At 35.5% G+C, this 22,320-nt stretch overlaps 1 protein-coding gene across 1 annotated transcript in view; it reads left to right on the top strand.

The window, feature by feature from the left end:
* Positions 1-22,320, top strand: part of LOC105446516 — a 115,368-nt gene that overhangs the window by 6,722 nt on the left and 86,326 nt on the right. Inside the window, exons 2-4 of the mRNA XM_030983715.1 lie at positions 19,439-19,566; positions 20,394-21,191; positions 21,793-22,125. Of these exons, the coding sequence (XP_030839575.1) occupies positions 20,426-21,191; positions 21,793-22,125 (1,099 nt within the window). The 5' untranslated portion in view covers positions 19,439-19,566; positions 20,394-20,425. The remainder of the gene's footprint in view (positions 1-19,438; positions 19,567-20,393; positions 21,192-21,792; positions 22,126-22,320) is intronic.

Below are 22,320 nucleotides of genomic sequence, written 5' to 3'. Positions count from 1 at the left end.
TAGAGTGCGGACTCGTCATACGCGCCCGTTCAAAGCTCTGTGCGCGCATGGAGCGCGGTCCGCCATTACTAAGGAGGGCACAACTTCGAGAAATACCCGGATGTTCCCTTCGAAACTGTGCTACTGATAAGCAATGTGAAGCTTCATTTTTCGAGCTGATTTATCGGTTTTCGAGTATGAAACGTTATAATTGTGGTATTTTGCATAATGCATGAACCCTACTCATGCCTCAGTCATGGTATCTGGTGTAGGTCAAGATTAATTACGGGTGTTATGGTGAGGTAAAAGGGACACAAAAAGCTATTTATATTTCAGTATATCTTCAATTTTTCTTCCTCTTTGTCAATATAAAACTGCGATATTATGACATCAAATATTACTTGGCTTTCAACCAATCAGAATCAAGCATTTGGGACTTGTATTTGATATTTATGTCATGATATTAACCAAAGTTTTATGCTACAGGGCCAATGCCGGGGGTCAATGTCTTTCTAATTCAGTTATTATGAGAGCCAGGGTTTATTGATTTAAAACGCTTTAAAGGTTATATATTCATTTTATGTTTATGGCTATTATAAACAGATTGATACTTATAGATTTGGGATAGAGATGGGTATAGCTAGACACATAAATAGATGGATAGATAGATATAACATAGAAGGATAGGTAGATAATGGAAATGCAGATATAGGACGATACTGAAGATAGGAAGAGGGGAAAGGAAAGAATTATACACATTTATTTAAAAAAAATTATGTTATTTACTCATCCAATCATTCATCCATCCATCCAAACATTCTTTTTCTTCTTCTCTCACTCATTTTATATCAAATTCACACCTTATGTCTTTCACCTAATCTCTATAAAATTTCTATATGTCTGAAAGAATAATTCAATTTTTTACAGTTCACTATAAATATATATGAATATTCTTTAAAAACAGCTGATCATTGATGTAATAATTATTTATTCACATCACCTTTTTTCTCCATAAATAATATTCTCCTTGATACAGTGTATTTCTTATTTTCTTCATCAACCAGTTTTAGAGAATAAACTTATAATTCAATTTGAAGGAAAAAAATGAATAAATGAACCTTTTATTACCACACGGCACACGTGTGTTGATATTCTACAGCATAGGCATTTAAGTTTTGACATTTTATTATACTGCAATAATACAACACAATTGAAAGGACAGACATTGCAAAAACAACACCTCAGATTTTAGCCCCAAATTTACTGTCACGGATCATAGGCAACACAACCACGACAAATTGATTCGCCACCAAAGACAAGCATTACACATCCCAAAACCGCCACAATAACTCCCAAAACATAAATGTCAGGAGGCCAATGTCTATGTGTCAAGATGTCAGCGATAACGAACACTTTATTAACTAGTCTTGGCTCCAAGCGCACGCAGGCGCGTTACATTTACTAATAATACAAAGACATTTCATCGAGTAATAAATGCAAACCAGAAAAAGTAATTGAGCATATATATTCCAAGTCACCTGTATTGCTATGAAGAACTATAATTGAAGAGACTTACATCTCAGGATACTGCACTACACTATTCAGTGAAACCTCATAGTAACATGGTCTTTTGACATCATTATTCATCAGGTATAATAATAAATTTGAAACTGATTACCCTCAAATGTACACAGTAGATACAACAAGCCAAAGAGTGCACAATCTTATGGGTTTACATCTAGTGACATTATTCCATATAATTGTTCTGTTATCAAATCTCTTCAAAAGCAGTTTTCCATTTTGGAACAAAATTCAAACCTATGTACAAAACGATCTATGGGTGTGGATATGGTGTGCAACTGTGCATTACACAAGCTATTCAATTGCAACACATCTGTGAATTCTTCTCGCTTATTGAAAATGGGCTCACTTGATGTGAATTTCTTGCTTTTCATCTTTAATGATGTAAATCACTTGGTTGAGAGCAATCCAGACAATGTTATAAAAAAAGGTCTACATGTTTATCTCAGGTTATCCATACTGTACCTGCAGAATCAAAGCACATGTAGAGTGCAAATAATTTGCAAAAATTATAGCAACTGAATCAGATACAGCAGGTACAATTATGAAGCTTATAGAGTAAATATTCAAATACAGTGTACCTCACAACAACTCAAAATTCAAGTACATTTTGTTTAACCCCTAATTTAATCAATTCTTCTAAGTTCCACTTTAGTTTGCCTTCGTGTAAAGTTAACAAACAGAACATTATGGTTAGGTTGTGCAACTGTCACAATGTGTCCCCAAAATTTTATTTCATTACACAGAACAAAAGTCTCAGATTGTTCTGTTTTTTTAAAAGATTATTGAAAGCTCTCTCCAGTTTTAAACGGCTTCACAGTCAATCATCCAGTGGATAAGCTATGCAGACAAGAGGCAAAATATAAAAGACCGATCTGTCTTTGTAGTTTGTACGAATGAAGTTCTATGTTTTGTTTTGTTTTTCCTGAAAATGCGTTCTCTCCAAAGTTGTGTTGAAGTAGGTCAAGCTGATCCTGGCTAATGAGCCTGCTTTCGTGGACTTCCTGCAAGAGAGTCCTGGTTTTTCCATCTCTCCTGTTTACCTTGTTTCACCACTTTAAGCTGGTTCTTGGCATCTTGCACTTGCTGTCTGGTTATATTCAGTTTCTAATCAACTCAGACAGAAAAAGAATAGTCATGTTCTTTTGTAATGTCATAGGGTTTCTTTGGAGGCACGGGAACACTTTTGGATGTTGTACATGGTTTTGCTGGGAGTCTTGAGCCATGGGTCTGTTTATAGGGAGGATGTCCAGGAAAGACAGTAGGCACAGCTCTAAGAATGAGATGTAGTGTGACATCCTTTCCTCTCTTGGGTGTATTCCTGCATTACAATAAAAGCAAATGGAAACAATAATGAGTTTTTTCTCATAACATGACAATTGTTCTACTATTCATGCTATTTCATGTGATTTTTAAGACTGAAACTGAAAGCAGCTTCCAGCCAAATAAATAAAATAATAATGATGTCAGCAAGTCATAAGCAAATTTGATAGAAATAGTGTAGTGTGCGGTGGGATTTTTAGGCTAGCCTAGCCTAGTTGGATAACTCCTGTGATGTGAAATTTGGCAGGCTAGCCTGGCTTAGACCAAAAGCTTCAGTCTCTCTATATCGTCGGTTGTTCTACTGAGACTGCGTCTGGCTCCACTAGACCTCTGATTATATTATGGGGAATGTCAACAAATGTCAGTTTTATTAAAGAAATGACCCATATCAGATGGTTATATCTGTCTAACCTGGCTTTGCGTTTCGAGCTTTAGAAATTAGAGAGTAGAGTTTAGATCTAGAGTCTAGTCTATAGTTAAAATATAGATCTAAAGAAGTTGACATTTGATTTTTATCTTGAAATTAGATAAGATAAAATTAATTGTATCGTTTTATTCTAGACTTTTCTTTAATAGAATCAAGCTCATGGAGTTATATTTCCGAGTTGGACTCTTTGGCTCTTGGAGTTGCGAGCGACTCCAGCGCAGCAGAATTTTCCCATCACCATCCCCAGAACCTTAACCCATGCCTGCCCCAGCCCGGCGGGCGTGGACTGGCGCGCTCCGCTGCTGCAGGAGCTGCGGTTGCTTGTCATGAGACAACCCGGGTACAGACTACATTCACTGCATAAACTACATTTTTAGCTCTAAAATATCCTTATTAATCAACATAACATTAAGAAGAACTTACTTGTGAAATATTATGCAGTTCCCTTTCTTTCTTCGGTTCGAACATCCAAATGCAACGCACGAACCTGGCTTCTCCAATTTTTTCCACGTATGTTGTGCACAGTATCTTGTTGGGTCGTTCGTTTTTCTGCCCTCCTTAGTAATGGCGGCCAGCGCTCCAGGTCCACACAGCAATTTGAGCGAGTACGCCCTCTAGTGTTAGTAGTATATATCTCTATGGACCACGTAGAAAAAAATTGGACACGTCACGCATTCAAATTTACTGCATTACTATGGCAGGCTAAACGTGTCATAAACATGACAACTATCCCCATTTCCACACGTCCCCGTTCGCTTCCTTTTCGGGGGCCGCCTTCCATTTTGTATTTATTTTTATTTTTCTATTTTGTAATATTTTTTTTTTCTTCAATGAACTTAAACATGAAAAACATTCTGCTAAAATGATCTTTTTCTGATTAAAAAGAAATAGGAAATAAAAAATACCGGCGGCCATCTTGGAAAATAGCCCAACTGTCGGGAAAATGTACCCAGCGGCCATTTTAAGCGACTATTTTGAAGAAGAAAAAAAAAGGGCCTCCTCCTTTCTGTTTTTCAAAAAGGCAGTATGTTAAACATGTTGTTTTTTGTGTGTTTTTTTGGCCTTACCGCTGCGAAATTAATCGCTGGCGAGCGGCTTTGTCTGAAAGTTTACTCTGAATGATCTTCACTACTACACAAAGGAAGACACGTGTGCGTGCAAACATGTGCTAGCTTATTCTAGGCAAGGCCGCCGCTGGCGCTCATCTCGCAGCGGTAACCCCTAATGCATTTGGTTAAACTGTACTATTGATGGCAGCTGTATTGTGTATAGTTGTACAGAATTGTGGGACTTCAGGCCGCATGCTGGAAACTATATACATGCGTTCACGAATAGGCCTACTTCGATGAATGCATGGCCGGGCGTATAGTCGCATATTGTATAGCCGTATAGCCATTCGATGGATGTATAGTTGTCATGTTTATGGCACGTTCCGCCCATTATATATTTATCAGCATAACTGCTGGTATGAGTTCCACTGTTTACATTTAGACTTGTAGGAGTGGATATTGCTTTTGTTAAAAGATATTTTCCTGCAAAAGGTTCCGCTAAGCTATATCTTCGTGTACGGTGGACGCCAGTTTTGAATGATTTGATATTTTCATCACTTTAAGGTAAGCGATCGATATGACTAACTCATATGATTTCCAATATTTGAATCAATTAACTCGTATCATTTGAGCCGTAAATGTGATTTGACTAACACAGGCAATACACAAGTATACCCAAATATTAGGGGTGCTTTTGAATGTGTACAGATTGAGTCTCGTGTTATATGTAAATTAGGAACTATACGGGAAAAAACATTGTTGATCGCCTGCCTACGCACAGCGCAAACTGTCATCATTAAAATAGCAGTGCATATTGCAATTGTAGCAGATCGACATTGGCTACAGTCTTTGTATGAAAGCTGACCACTCAATGTTTTCAAGCGGCTTCAAAGACTGGAAAAAAAATTGACCTAGTAGCTGACCCGTTGTGTTCCACCGCCAGGTTTATAGTACGTTGTGAGTTACAATTGCAACTCACTTTTATAAAGGACAACCCTAGTAAAAAATAAATAGGAAAAAAATAGAAAAAAAATAGGGAAAAAATAAATGCAAAAATATATTTTTTTCCTATTTTTCTCATCCCCAAAAAAGCTATTTAATTGCTATAGTTTTGGAACAAAAAATAGGAAAAAATAAAGCCACAAATAGTTTTGAAATATATTTTTTCCCTATTTTTCTCGTCCCCTAAAAATAGGAAAAAAATAAAGCCACAAATAGTTTTGAAATATATTTTTTTCCTATTTTTCTCATCCCCCAAAAAAGCTATTTAATTGCTATAGTTTTGGAACAAAAAATAGGAAAAAAATAAAGCCACAAATAGTTTTGAAATATATTTTTTTCCTATTTTTTTCGTCCCCTAAAAATACCCCAAAAAGCTATTTCGAATAGCATAGTTTTGGAACAAAAATAGGAAAAAATAGGAGACTTAAATAGCGTTGAAATAAAAATAGTTTATAAATATATTTCAGACATATTTTTTTCTGAAATATATTTCTAACATATTTTTTTACAAACCAAATATATTTAAAATCTATTTAAAAAAAAATGGAATATTAATTGAATGATTGGTGTACTGTATAATTGTTTGGTAGCAATTAAATCTCTGTCAAGCTCTACTTTGTAGCACCTTGTTGTACAATATATGCATGTAGGTGCATGTCATGCGCACATGTACAAAATAATTGGATTAGTCGAATCCCCGTCCACATATTACCCGAGTAAAAACTAAAATAGGAATAAAATAGGGGGGAAATAAATACACTAAAATATTTCTATCCTATTTTTCTGCTGCCAGATGTACAAGATAAATAAAATGCAAACACATTTTTATTTCAGTTTGAAACGTTAGAACACTTTATTACATAAAATATCACATGCAATGTACACCCATATGGTGAATGAGAATACTAAACAAACAGTCCACAAACTATTAAAACATATCTACAAAAGTCACACTTACAAAACTTGAGCAGCATTTCATATAGAAAATTTTGGATTTAGAGGTAAGAACGGCCGGTAAATATTATGTATCTTTGGCAAACCGATTGGCATATACCCGTCTTATAAATGATACAAATATTACGCAAAGGTAGTACTAGGTCTTTGTAAACATAAACGCAAGAAAGAAAAAAAATATATCTTTTTCTTCTTCATTAAATTGTTCCCTATATAATCACTGGTAAAAATTGCGGATATTGGGTTCACATATATATATGTATTAGTTGTGTAAACGAAACTATTATAATGTAAATCTAATCTGAATGTAAGATATTAGAATTTAAAAAAAAAAATGAATTTTCACATTTTTGGCTAATAAAATACTAGCATATATACAGGATGTGAACCAGTATTGAACAGCTTATACATGACTATAAAGTGTTACATGATACCAGTAGCAAGGCTATCTGGCAAGTTTCAACAGTCTAAACAAAATCTTTAAAAATGTCTATAAATGAAAACATGTGAAGACAAAGGTATAGTTCACATCTATAACAATGTAAAAAGTGTTAATAGCACTGGCAACTTGGTCTATCTGTCAAGTGTCATAAGGATGTCAAACATGAATAGTCTTCAGATGTCTTTAAAACTTTAAATGAATACTAAGACAAAGCTTTATTACTGTTACATGAATACACATCTATAAAGTGTTACATAATACTGGCATCAACTACATAGTACACGTGAGCTGACATGGCAAAGAGTATAGTGAAACAAAGTTATACAAAAATATTCATACGCAGATATAGAATATATATATATATATATATATATATACATCAATACATGTATATATTTAATTACGCCGTGAGGTAATTCAATTTGTGTTTGTTAAGATTGCCTTGGTTAAAATTAAGCTGTGTATTGAAGATTTATGTCTCAGATTCATTCCGACCGCGAACACATGTTTGATTGTGGCAGGGCGAGGCAACCTGGAAGTACTTGCTGAATATTTGTTGGACGGCATTATTGGCATCATTTTGAAATGCTTTCCATTAATTACGGATGAACAATAAGTCATTAACCATGTATGATTCTAATACTTTCACCCATGTCTTGCATTTCCTTGATGTGTGTTGGACAGTTCAGTCTAACAAATTAAGACGTATGTCTGTATGTACATGTACTCTAGAAGACAAGGGTGCCAGTGCCACACAGTCCAAGTTGATGACTTTCCAGCAGCCGAAGCTAAGATACCCTGAAGAAGAAAAAATAATAAGTAAAAAAAAAATAAGCAGGTTGTAGTATTCTATTATGCTTTCAAATCAAATCTAGGAAAATTTAAGAGTTGAACGTGGAATGTACACTGTACAAATGAAATTCATGTAAGAACTACAGTTACTTGCATCCTTCACAAATTCATGACATGATAGATGCTTGACTACTTACATGTATGAATTATGATGATTGAATGATGAGCTATACTTTGCAACTATATGGTCATGCATGATGCAATACACCTATATGTGCATGCAGGATCTGCACAGCCAATTGAATGCGGGATTGTGATGGAAAAAAAAATCATAACACACATAATATATACAGTGTATGTGACATACAAATGTACGGCTTCTAAGAATCAACTTTGCCATTCAATTTCTGTTAAAAATATGAAAGAAAATCTTGCACGTATGATTTAGGATGATTTATTGGCTTATGAAATTTCTACCTGGCTGTAAAAAGTGTAAAGAATTGCAATTCATTCAAAACGAGTGCAGATCCTGTGCCATGTGTTCAATGGAGATGCTATATATCCACATGCGTTCACATGTCTTACCAACTACCATGCAGCCAGCACGCGCATGTGGCGGAATCTAGCCTACACTGCACTGCGTTAATTTGCTCAAATATATTTGTGAATGAGTAGACCTACTATAATACGCTAATTCCATTCTTTAATGAGATTCGTCATGTTTGATTGTTCACTTCCAATGAAAAGCCTTACGTAAACACAGATATATAGGTGACTATGTAAATTATGTAGACATACTACTAGGGAATATAATCTACGATCTTCGTCAACTGTGATCAGTTTGATGATGGTTTGGATTTTTTCATGAACCAAATAAATTTACAAAATCAAGATTTACTTAACCAATTTCCTAATTTAATTGTACAGAAAGCAAACTCAATTTCGTATTGAATTGTGTGTAATTTTATTACTCACCTTCAAAATGAAGATCTTTAAAGTAGCTCCAGCAGCTAGCAGTAGCAGTCCAGTGCATGTAGTGCAAAGCAAGTTGATCGTATTTCTCCAACACAAGAGTGCTAGTGTTGGAACTGTAGGCCTAATCTTGGTAATAAATTCGATCCTTTCATTTTGTTCTTTCAATTCTTGCCCTGGAATTACTCTTGAAATTGTCCTTTCCTGGTGTAAATCTACCCCTTATTACCCATACTGTGGGTTTTACAGGAAGACAAGTCTGGCGAAATGGCAAAGTAATGATTGAAATATGCGCCGTTGAGCTGATCATCACAGAGTCTGAGTGAAGATTTGAATTTGAAAATAAACTACCGGTTGGCCTATTCGCTTTCTACCACTAGATGGCAGCACACATTTAGTTGTGTTTCATCATGATTCAACATTTTTGAAGAGTACCCCTTCACCTTTGTATTTATTATGGGGAAAATTGTTACAATTACATCCAATTGGATAAGTTCTAGTCACTATAACACTATAGTAGTAAGCTAATTCTTTTGCTAATTACATACTTTTTTACTTGAAATATTCAAAATCGATAGTCATTTCATTTAAAGATAAAATTAAAACATTCTTAATTCTTGATTAAATGTTCACAGGCCTATACGATATATTTATGCTCCCTTAAAATGTTCACAGGCCTACGAAATAATTATGCTCCCTTAAAGGAAGAGTTGAGTTCTAAGGAGGGCCAGTAATTTGTCCAAATCTTCTTTGATTTTTTTTTTCATTTCATTTTAAAAGACGAAATATCGCAATTTTTGTTAACATTATAGTTATATTGTGAAATATGTTTTGAATTGTGCAAATATATATTTATAAAGTGTAAAAAAGTTTCAACAACCTTAAAAATCAAATATCGGCCTATATTAAAAGCAAAAAGGTGACAAAATCCATTAGGTCTGTGAACATAGTAAACAAAATATAGGGAAAAAATGGTGATAAAAAAATTAAGTCCCTAACCCTAAAAAAATAGGAAGAAAATGGGTGAGAAAATTGAAGTCCAAAAACATAGTAAAAAAATAGGAAGAAAATGGCAGAGAAAAATCTAAGTCCAAAAACATAGTAAAAAAATAGGAAGAAAATGGCAGAGAAAAATATAAGTCCAAAAACATAGTAAAAAAATAAGAAGAAAATGAGTAAGAAAATCTAAGTCCAGAAACATAGTAAAAAAATAGGAAGAAAATGAGTAAGAAAATCAAAGTCCAGAAACATAGTAAAAAAATAGGAAGAAAATGGCAGAGAAAAATTTAAGTCCAAAAACATAGTAAAAAAATAGGAAGAAAATGGCAGAGAAAAATCCAAGTCCAAAAACATAGTAAAAAAATAGGAAGAAAATGGCAGAGAAAATATAAGTCCAAAAACATAGTAAAAAAATAGGAAGAAAATGGCAGAGAAAAATCTAAGTACAAAAACAGAGTAAAAAAATAGAAAGAAAATGAGTAAGAAAAATCAAAGTCCAGAAACATAGTAAAAAAATAGGAAGAAAATGGCAGAGAAAAATTTAAGTCCAAAAACATAGTAAAAAAATAGAAAGAAAATGGCAGAGAAAAATCCAAGTCCAAAAACATAGTAAAAAAATAGGAAGAAAACGGCAGAGAAAATATAAGTACAAAACATAGCCAAATAGGAAGAAAATGGGTGAAAAAGGGCAAAGTCCAGAAACAAAGTGAAAATATAGGACGAAATCTGGTGACAAAAAATCTAAGTCGAAAAGAATAGGGAAAAAATAGTAAGAAATAGGTTAAAAATAGGAAGAAAATGGCAGAAAAAATCTACGTCCCAAAACATAGTAAAAAAATAGGAAGAAAATGGGTGAAAAAATCAAAGTCCAGAAACATAGTGAAAAAATAGGACAAAATCTGGTGACAAAAAAACTAAGTCGAAAAGAATAGGGGAAAAATAGTAAGAAATAGGTAAAAAATAGGAAGAAAATGGCAGAAAAAAATTCAAGTCCAAAAACATAGTAAAAAAATAGGAAGAAATAGGTAAAAAATAGTTATCAAACCACCAATTCCTAGAAATAGAAAAAAAATAGGCTGTCATATGCTATTTTTAATCTATTTTTAATAAAAAATAGTGTTTAAATAGGGTACATTCACATAAAAATAGGAAATAAATAGTGAAAAATAGGAAAAAAAAATATTTTTCCAGAGCCCATTTTGACTAGGGAAACATGGGTAATATGGTATTAAAAAGAAGGTTCATTGATTTTAAAATTGACTGAATTTGGTATCATGATTGCAATCGAAGAGTTGCACTGAGTGAAATTATTGGCGCTAGTTCAGAATCATGTCCAGACTTTGACCTGTATCTCCGGCGTGGAGATACCCAAAATACCATTGATCGACCAAATCTTCATCAATTATTATTGTTCAAATAATGGTCATGATTTAAAAGTCGTTATGTTTCTTACCTGTTTCGTGTTAATTTAAAACAACCTTCTTTTTTGAGTATTTTTCTTGAAAACGAAGACTTATAATACACTTTCTTACTGGATTCACGGCAAACTGCTGCGCAATTCACTTGCATACCTTACCGACGGTGGGGGTGCGGGCGCGTGTGTGTGTTAGCGACCGTAAACTAAGATTACAGTCACTAACTTAACACGCACGCGCGCGCGCCCGCACCACACCGTCGCACAGTGGGCCAGGGAGGAACCAAAGTGCGCCAAAACTCATGTTTGGGGATTTATTTTTTTATATATTTTTTTTATTTTGTTGGGGGGGGGGGGGGTCCTCAATTTCTTTTAAAATTTGCCCCACCCCCCCCCCCCTTTTGAGCGCCAGGGGGGGGGGGGGGCGCCCAACCCCCAACCCCCATAAAAAAAAGGTAAAAATCTCGTGTTTTTACATGTTTTTTTCTCCCCCCCTGGATCCGCCACTGTCTGGACAATTTAATGTAGATTTGTGTCCTATTTTGATCCAGAAGAGTCGTTAGGTCAGCATGAAAAATGTCCTCTGCACTTCCAGATCAGACACGTGCACGCTGTTCTGCTCTCAGAACATGTGATTTTTTTTCTCCAAATTTGTATGCTGAATTGTGATGAAAAATAACATAAAAATCAAACAAACATTTGCAGAAAGTATTATTTATTCAGTGTATCTCATTAAAAATGCCACAAATGAAGGAAATATCACCATGCACTGGCGGTAAAATATAAAAACAACGTTAACCCATAAAAAATGCAATGGGTATCCAACATTGTCTTGTACGATGTACATATTGTGACGTCACCTTATCGCATGTAAATAACGCCGTCATTTCACTTTGAGGGTGAGTTCTGGAAAGGGTATCAAAATTGTACTGTAGAGGTATAATTTGCATATTTTCCACATTTCAATCAACCTTCTCTTTAAAGTCGCTCCTTTTCAGTTATAGACCACAGTACCGGATATATTCATTTTAAACCGTAGGACAGTAGTTGCTTTAACACTGGCAGAACAACAAATTAGCTCAGAATAGATTTCTTTTTTCAAGTGTTCAAATGCTACATTTTATTTTTCAATATATAAACAATAACGATAGGTCTGAAGATGAAATACGATCCGGATTATCACATTCACTAGATCTAATTTATGTGTGTCAGTGTCAGTGAGATTGCCGACATGATCACTAACTCCAATTGTAACTTCCTGTTTATATATTCTTTTTTTTCTTCTTTTTTTTGATGTGTGTGGAGAGGGGGGGGGGGTCAAAACCTTATTATGATTTTATATTTATGCCTACAAATATTTGCTGGAAGCAGCAAAAACCGACGTGTTACAACTAAGTGCAAATGACATCCCAATGATTCTGGTAATCCTATATACTTTCATTACTATTAATTATATCAAACATTTGCAAATTATCATGGCAAGAACAACGCCACATTATTGGTGGTAATTTTTGTTTTCATCATCAGGATTATAATCAGGCTGAAAGTATTTGCCTTGCATGCAGGGTTTGCAATGAAGAGACAAATAGAAGACTTGCGTTGTAAGCATCTTACGTCAGTAACAGCTTGTAATATGCAAAAAAATGACAAAATGATTACCAGAAAATAGGCAGTCACTAAATGGTGTTGACGGTACAGCTCAAAATGGCATCCTACATTGTACCTGAACGGCATTGTACATTCTCAACAGCATTCGAATTGTGCTATGTACGAGTAGTGGGCAATACACGATTGCGTGCAAGCGTGATCTCCCTGTCTATGACACTGTATGTGACCTTTGTTCACCGAACGCCATTACCAGAAGGGGCATGAATCGTGGACCTATATCAGGGTGGAGAGGGTATGGGAGTACTCAATACGATGAAGGTCCCCCTGTAAATTGTCAGAGGTACATGTATGTAGTTGGCCCCTCATTTGTATCAAACATAAATGCGATATTTTTTTAATGTTCATGGTTTTGTGCGTGATAGGATGGCATAGGGGAGGCTCATTGTGTTTTGGTTATTCTATATTAAGCGATCCACGAAATGTTTTTAGAAAAGTGTTTTCATGCAGCTTAATGAACTAAACAAGGCATTATTCTGAAATCATGATTTTTTTTTTAAAATCGAGCCCTCACAAAGAGACTCATATTTTTTCCTTAAGGATGACTTATATATATTACATTGTAAAATACACAAACAATTTACACAAAGCCTGGGGGTATATTGGCGGGGGGGGGGGGGGGCAATGCACGCGCCATTTCCAAATTATTGGATCTTAACATAGTGGGAGCAAACATTTTCCAATATCGTGGGGAATGTCAACGTTTAAAATGCCAGACGGAAAAATGCTAAGATAAAAATGTCAGAAGCAAACATGTCAGAGATAACATTTCAGTGGTAGGAACACAATTTTTTTTTTTAAATCAGCACCCCCAGCCCCTGAAGCAAATCAAAAATATAAGGGGGGGGGGGGGAGGTTAACCCCCAAAACACACACCCCTCCTTTGTACGCACCTGATCGTGTGTACAGTCTCTTTCAATACCTCTGTCACTAATAGTTGGAATGGGGGTCTTCAAACTCTCGGTACAAGAGGTTGGCATATTCTACATAATTCGACCACTCCCTTAACCAGCCACGTGCAATGATACATCCGCCTCAGGTTTCTGAATTGGCTTATACTTGGTTCTGTACAAGTCCCTAAGTCCCTAACTTCCTTCAGAACAGGGTCATTCTCTTCAGACTTGGCCGAGTCTTCGTAGGTATATTATGCATGGTATATCAGTTGGAACAGCAAACATGACAAATTTTAGATAATAATAAATAAACACACGTTTAAAAACTACGATAAAACGAATCTCGAATGTGAAAAAACAAAGAAAAACATAATCAAATAGTGACTGGGTAACCAAAGCCTCGCATACCCTTAACCCCCCACCCCCCACCAAATAAAATATTTATATTTGCAGCAGAAGATTTTGTCTACATTCGCTAGTGTAGTATATAGATTTAAATGATTGAGTTGTGGGAAAAGTACACAGTTGCAACGACAACTGTTATAAATTGAAGTATCCTCTCCTTTTTTTGGGGGGGGGGGTCTTTCTATAATTTTATTTTTTCCCATGATTTGTTTTTTGGATGTTATTTTTTCATAAAAAAATATTTAAAAAATATTTATTTCAATATTAATGATGGTGTTGGGAAATAAGTTTTTGTAAAATATTTTCTCATTTCTACTTTTTTCATTAAGTCATTTTAGTTTCAGTAGTCTAATCGGGTGCGAAGTCTATACAATGAACATTGTGTAAGACAGAATTGCGTACTGGAAAGACCAAATTGGCAACGGGACGCATTTTGATCCCTGCAAAATGCATAAAATTTTATGTTTGGCGTTTAAAATTGCTCCCCACCCCCAATTTAAAAAAAAATAAAAACAAAACAACAACAAGAAAATCAAACAACAACCCCCCCCCCCCCCCAAAAAAAAAAAAAAAAAAAAAAAAAAAAAATATATATATATATATATATATATAAAGTATCATTAAAATTAAAAAAAATACGAGCGGCCCGAAAATGAGGAGCGGGCAATCGAGTACAACCAAATGATTTTTTTTATCGTTATTTATATTTCTTTCTGTCTGGGAAAAGACTAAGGTTTCCACTTCGTGAGCGAATTCGCCACTTTGTCACATAATATTAGTGTTTTTATCACAATGCCCATTATGACCGGTTCACTGAACGAGAGATATGTATTATTTTGTTTGGTTGGTTAGCTCTAGTTTTATGTACTTTCCTCTGGTTTTGTTATTGGACCACATGATCCAACTGCCTTGCATCAGTTTCCTGCTCAATTTCACGTTACCAGACGGTGGAATACATATTCATGCAGCATATGTCCTCCATTTCATATACTGGTTATTTGTTCCGATGGAACGAAGCCCATTTATGCGAAGGGAATCTGCATTATATTGATATGTAGATCATTTTATTCGACACACTGCATGTTTTGGCATCTGTTAAACCGGATTCATTTTGCGAAAGAGACATTGTAAACGCCTTTATAACACGTTGTAGAGGAGATCTCTCATGTCACTTGTTGCAGTTTACTTTTAATTGACTGTGTAAGATAATGTGTGAATCTTTTTAGCTCCACTATAATTGGATAATATTTCTGAGGAAATATATTCGACGCCTGAGGAAATATATTCGACGCCTCATTCCACGATTCATTTCACATTTAGCAGAATCTAGGCAAACAGTGAGTATAAAATATATCATGTTTGAGTCGTCAACTCTAAATTGTGTTGATCCAAGTAATTGCCACTATTAATATAAGGTTATCGGAATGAGTTACATACAATCGCAGAAACCCTACTTCTTAGTAAATAGATTAAACAATTTGACAAATGTTATTAGTATTGTGAAAATGATGAGAAGTTGGACTACACCCACATTAGCATGTCTTAATTTTCTGAAGTCTATACCTTGGCAAAGATAAGGCATTTTGGCGCTGGTAACATATGGAACATCAGTTGTTCAAGGTGGTTCCCCCAAAATAAACGGTAGGATAGTGGACTTTGTAATTCATGAGCCTACACAAGGTATTTTCGTTGAAGATGTGTTTGTTGTTGTTGTTGTTGTAGTTGATGATCATGGTGGTGATTCGTGATCTCATGTTGTTAGAGAACAATTTCAACATGCGGGCAATGTTGGGCAGTTTGCATAATTTGCATAAACGTTTTAGCCCAATGTTTCATGATGATGCACGATAAGCGTATTCCCAGCTTCTGAAGGGAGTATGATTCACTTCTGATGTTTATTTTGTAATCTAATTTCCAGTTAGAATATTTATCTTGGAATATTGACAGTGGATACCGTTACACATCTAGAAATATATATTTATTCGTACATGTATTTATGTTTTATGTGTTCCATATACAGGTTGGTCTCTTCAGTACGTAAAAACGGCTTTGCAAGAGAGCCCTGTATTACATGAAACAATCACAATACAATGTAAAACAAGATACAACTCCAACAAAAACTAAATTTTAAAATACGTAACAAAACAAAACACGAACGAAATATAGACTAAAATTAGAAACTATTAAAAGAATTTTGATCACGTCTAAAATATACAAATCTGTTAGGAATGTACATTTATTGAAGGCCATAAACACCAAAGAGAGCTGAAGTGAAAGACAAGACTCTTGGATTGTTCCCCAAAAACTCAAATGATACACATGTTTAGAGATGATAGACAGCTTGATAAAGATCATTGACTTGATACGCTAATCCCTTATGTATCGGAACATAAAGAGGGCTCAATCTATATCGTTCTATGTTAACAGGCCCCGCGGAACGTTTTTGAAATTGGGGGTGGGGGGGGGGGGGCTAAAGTATTTACGATCAGGTAGACCATAGCGAGCGAAGTGTGAATTGGCGGAGTTGATAGGAATAGAGGAGACTTACCTGCCATTAAAAGATGAATTCAATATTTTTCAGAAACTTCATAGGCGTAATCTCCGGCATCTAATTAAGGTCACCTGACCCTTTGTTTCCTAAATCACTGATGCGCAACCATCCAGGCGCCATTTTGTCCTTTTCTGGTCCGTTTTAAGGCCTTTCTTTCTTCGTTTCTCCACTATCCTAGATCATACTGACTTCTAACAAATTCCTCTAAATAGTTCCAGAGATGTTCTTTCATCTCATGTGCGGCTTAAAACCTGACCTACAATTCTTTAAAAAATTACACCTAACACCTTAAATTGCCATTACTTACGTATACCAGTTACATTTCGTCTCAAATTTGATAATATCTAGATACTAGCATTGTTCTCATCCAAGTTGAATTTCACGCTCTAATTGTCACGTATGACCTAAATAGCGCCCTCTAAATATCTACAAATGTTTTTCTGTCTGTGGCCGTGGCTCCATTGTGTCTGGAAAAAATAACATGCGTAAGGCATGTACTTGACGGTCATGAACGTCACCAGGGCGACCAGGCCGTACATGTATATGACCTGAATGACAGAATGGACACATGAACCAAGGGGGAGAGGGTGTGGCGTATGGTGACAACTCCCATGTAGTTTATTAGAGCTCAGTATAATAATCGGCCCCTCATTCTTTAGATATAAAGTCCAACATTCTGAATAATAAAAGTGTGACTATTTTCAGTATCAAACATAAATGTGATTTTCAGTGAAATGGTAATACCTCTTTCGAATCGAATATCGCATACACGCAATGAAACACCAATGACAATGAAATTGGTCAGGATGTTGAGACAAGGGAACATATAATTATGGCTTGGATTGACATCTTTATTTATATGTTTACACTTACGCAATTCCATGTATCATTCAACCCATCATTTTGTGTTTCACTGTTATCATGAAATAGATCGAAAGTTCGACGAATAAAGAGAGAAACCAAAAGATATTTACTCTGTCACAATCTTTTTATTTCTTGCATTGTCATTGATATTTTATTAGGTAAACACAACAAATGGCTGAAAGCTTCAAAGTTTGTTGTTACATAGTTTAGTGAAGCAATCATATAGTTGACGTCCCTTGACATTTCAGGCACAACATATTCATTTTGTAAATAGAAAACAGTTAACTCAGTTTCAGTACAAGAGGTGCAAAGTACAACAAGATAAACAAATAAAATACATAAAACAGAAAAAGACGTTGTCTTAAAAGGGGAAGGTCCACTGGACCAATATATTATCTAGGTTTGGTTTTTCAAACCCTGAATTCGTCCGGAGATGACAATACGAAGCAACAAGAAATTCCATAAACAACAAGAGGATTGACATGATATACCTCACATCAAGCATATGCAAATATGTCTCTTTATACACACACAAAAACACATATACATATAAATACATACACAGATATAGAGATGTATAGAAAAAAATACATTCACTCACACATAACACACACAAATATATGGAATCCATGAAACTAAATGAACGAATAATTGAATAGAATTCCCCCAAATAAAATTGATTGCCAAACAGGCTCCTATGATACCAGACATGCTTAATACAATATTGTCATGCATTATTGAATTTGAAAGGTTTTATGTAGGTGGTGTGAACAAAAATTTGCGCACAGCAGTGATGTATGATGTATTTCCGTTTAAGTACAAGGCAAATAAACAAAACATGAGATAAAGACACTTATTTCATCATCTTTATTCTTCTTTCCACATTAAATGTATGATATGAGTCCATATATAGCCCGAAATGGACAGGACATTTGGATTTAATCACCAAAAGAAAATGAAAGCAGAGTGAGATCCAATGAATGGCCATTTATTGTGTGGATGCATTTACAAAGACACATAGTAGTCTGTGACCCTGCAGTATCACATCATATTTCGCTGACCAGAATACGAAGAAACAATTCATTTGTCTGTGTGTGCTAAGGTATCTGAAGTAGCGATTCCGTGGTCCCACCAAGAAAACCTCTAACTTGCCTTCATGTTAAAATTGCCATTTACTTGTTAAAATATTTAATACTCATGTTGTATTATTTCGTTCCTAGCAGGGCCCCCTTGCGAAGCAGGCCATCTTTGGTACTGAATGGGAATACCCTGTTTTTCCAAAGAAAACATAATGTATAAATAAATAAATTGATATGTTTTATAGACGAGGCTGAGGGAGATTTTATATCATGATTAAAATTTCCTTGTAGAGGTAGGCCACTATGCATTATACAAGACCTGTTGGTCGTAAAAGTGAAGTCCACTCTTGGTGATTGAAAACACTTGTTAATGGGAAATAAACACCTTGATGATGTCAACGACAGCAATAACTAATAACGAATATAGTATCATATGAAAGGAAAACAATATCCTTCGTTATGATGTATTTCAAATGTAATTATGTTCATTTACCGAAATGCTGCTGGGATTTTATTTTTTTGGCAGTACATTGTCTATAAAATTTCGCAACCTTTGCTATTATTGCCCAAAAATGAAAACGGTTAAGGAGGATCATGAATTTAAGGCTATAAACATTATTCCCCTCCATTGATACGTATAAATACAATAGTCTACTTTACCATACCGTGTCTCTGGAAATTGTCCAGCCGGGATGAATGATGGCGAAAGATGAAGAAATGTAGCTTTATTAACTTCAACCCTTTCATTGAACAAGCGCTCGAATTTTAACAGTTTTCTTCATTTAGATCTAGATGTTTCGGTGGGGGTTGGATGTATGTACAAACATCAGCTCCCTTCCCCCACCACACACAAAAAAACCCACCCCAAAACACATAAAACCGATGTGTAAAGAAAGCTGTGTTTGTACTTGAAATATCTTTTAAACACATCAGTACCATATTACGCATAGATGGTTTCAAATCGAACTACCATTTTTAGGGTACCTCGTGTCCCTTTTTGATCAATATTTTACTTAAAACTATTGTTTCTTTCATTTTATATACCAGATTAGAGCATGTTGGAAACAATGGACCTCCAACCTACATAACTGAGGACATTAATACAATATGTACAAAAGGCTGCTGTCAACATCATGATGAGCCACTCCCGCATTCCCGCAATTCTACAAACGAAGGTAAAGTCAAATATACATTATACACACTCTACCTACGTACATAATATGAAGAGCTTAATTCCAAAAGAAGCTAAATCCACTTTTGATGAAAATTGCGTTATTGGTATCAGATGATTATTTACTTTATAAGTACCCGTCTTTCAAAAAAATTATTTACCTAAATTTTGGGAGCAATTATGATAGAATACACCTTTTCATGTCAAGTTTCCATAGACACCTGTACAAAATCTAGTAAACAATTTCTTTTTTCTCCGAAGTTACAAAAATGGGTTTAGCTCCTTTTGGAATTAACCTCTTCATATAATCATGTTAACCATTTGAATTTCATAATCAGAGCTACTTGCCGCAGTGTCATTGATACCCTGTTATTTGTTCATGGAAAGGTCTCCTATTAATATTTCTCATGGTGGCGACGTCAGTAGTAATACTGCTCTTCATATTGGCCCTGCAACTCTTCCTGCGGGCCCTGCAATTCTTATCACCCCTACATTTTGCAAGGTACCCATTTACAGGTGTGTGGAGAGCGGCAAATGACGTTTGTGACGGGCTAGGATTCGAATCTTCAACCCTTTGATCGAAAGTCATGTAGATGAACAGATATATTTTACGAAACCTCCACAGGTTAACATTTTCACCAGACTTTTGCCAGTATAATTTATTATGATCTTATTGGTAAATGTCGTTGTGTCTCTGACCCCGTTTTCCCAGCTATTTTATCATAAATTTCGTCAACACCACCTTTATCAGAATACCTGTGTTATACAATGTCGGCGAATGATCATTATTTGTATAGAAGAATTAATCAATTTGTTCCTCTTTTTATGCAGAGTACGATCAATCGGAGGATCGAAAGAGTTCGATGAATTCCAACTCTCGGAATTGGCGGCCTGAGTTGTGTCATATTGTGTCAGAGGTACAACTTGTAATAAGCATTACATTGGAGATGATACAGAATATAACTATTCTGAGAACCAACCTCGGGCGTTCCAAAGTAGCAGCACCTTTGATATCTACATCTTCACGACTAGACGAACTGTTCTTTTTGGTGATTGACAATTCTGCTGATCAAAAAGTACGAAAATCCATGAATTTTCTATCCCTAGGTATGAAAGGGTACACAAATATACGCTGTAAGGGTCTTCAGGGATCAAAGAGATTACACTCAACAGGTCTGCTGAGATCAAAGGTCCTTAACTCTGTGGGTCTCCGACAGTTGTCTAGGGAATCCCACATCGAAGGTCTGCAGACATCAAGGACTTTACACTCTGTGGGTCCACGTAAATCTGACGGTTCACACTCCTACCGGTCCGAATCACAGCCCAGACCAAACACCTTCAACTCTGCGGGTCAGCCTACACCTGACAATTCCTACTCCTACAGGACCAAAAGTCTGCACAGATCAAAGACTGTACAAGACAAGATTCTGCAGACATCAGAGGAGCTATACTGTCACAGTTTCAATGACTCGCCCCATCCCCCCTTTGAGGGCACACAAGGGAGCACTTCTGTCCTTCAGACTGCTATCCAGGCACTCATTTTGCAAACTTCGATGGTACTGAAAATCGCTCGACAATACTGTCATGTTGTCATTCTCATGGTTATCCTTACCCAGGCCGCCTGTACAGGTAATTATAAAAAATGTAATTCATAAACGGCTTCATTAAAGTAAGTTTGAATTAAAGCAGTGCCTTATCGATAATGTAAAATAACAAAAAATATAAATGGACAGCGAACTCTTGAATATTCATTTATATGAATATCGATGGAATAATCTTTGCTAGCCTTTTATCTCACGTCTTGTTTTTTACGGAACTAAAATGAAATAAATAATAAAACTCGAAAACGTCGATGTAATTTTTATCATGAGATGTAGGGCCGCAGTCTTTTTGGATCACATTTGGTGACAGGAGGTTAAACGATTAGAGCACAAGAAATTTTCTTACCACCATATGGTGAAAGATAACATGCTTTCGACTACGAATACAGAAATACCGTAATGAATTGTTTAGACCATGTGGAGGTTAAGTGCTATCCATTAACATTGAAAACCACCATCATTGACACAAGGTGATAAGTCGTTTTAAGAACAATACGAACACAATCAATTACCCTATGACCCATGATGGCATACAGCGATAAGTACATGTACTGTATGAATATTTTTTTTTTATCAATAATATTTTTTCCAAATTCAGCTAAAGTAATTTGTGTTATCTTTCTTCCTAGTTCAAGTACCTATCAATTGCATGAATGCATTCGTGATCACATCTCGAAATTACCCATCTACATACCCGCAATTTGAGAACGTAGAATGGTCTGTCACTGCACCGGAAGGGAGAATGATCCTTCTGACCTTCAATAACTTCAGTCTAGGGCCTTTGGGTGACATCACGGTTATAGACACCGTTGACGATGGAGAAAGGCAGCGCTATAGTGGAGAGGAAAATACTATTTCTCCATTTTTGTCCAGAAGAAACACCTTGCTTCTGAGATTTAGATCAGATGGAACTCCCACAGGGAATGGATTCAACATTTCCGCCTCATGCTACGACTTGTCAGGTATGGATTTTCGAACATTGCTTATCAATTAACTATACTTATCCAGTTGATCGACATCTTTTAGACATCTTAGAAGACGAGCAATACACTATCACGAATGTTCGGAGGAAGGTGTGTTTGGAGATAATTGGTAAATTTACAAAAACACTGAATAAAACAGCAAATGAGAGGAATTTAATCGACACATTTAGAATA

This window comes from Strongylocentrotus purpuratus, unplaced genomic scaffold (assembly GCF_000002235.5).
Source record: "Strongylocentrotus purpuratus isolate Spur 01 unplaced genomic scaffold, Spur_5.0 spur5_scaffold_13, whole genome shotgun sequence".
NCBI lineage: Eukaryota > Metazoa > Echinodermata > Echinoidea > Camarodonta > Strongylocentrotidae > Strongylocentrotus > Strongylocentrotus purpuratus.
The sequence above is the reverse complement of the archived record's forward strand: the minus strand, read 5'-3'. Positions and strand labels throughout refer to the sequence as shown.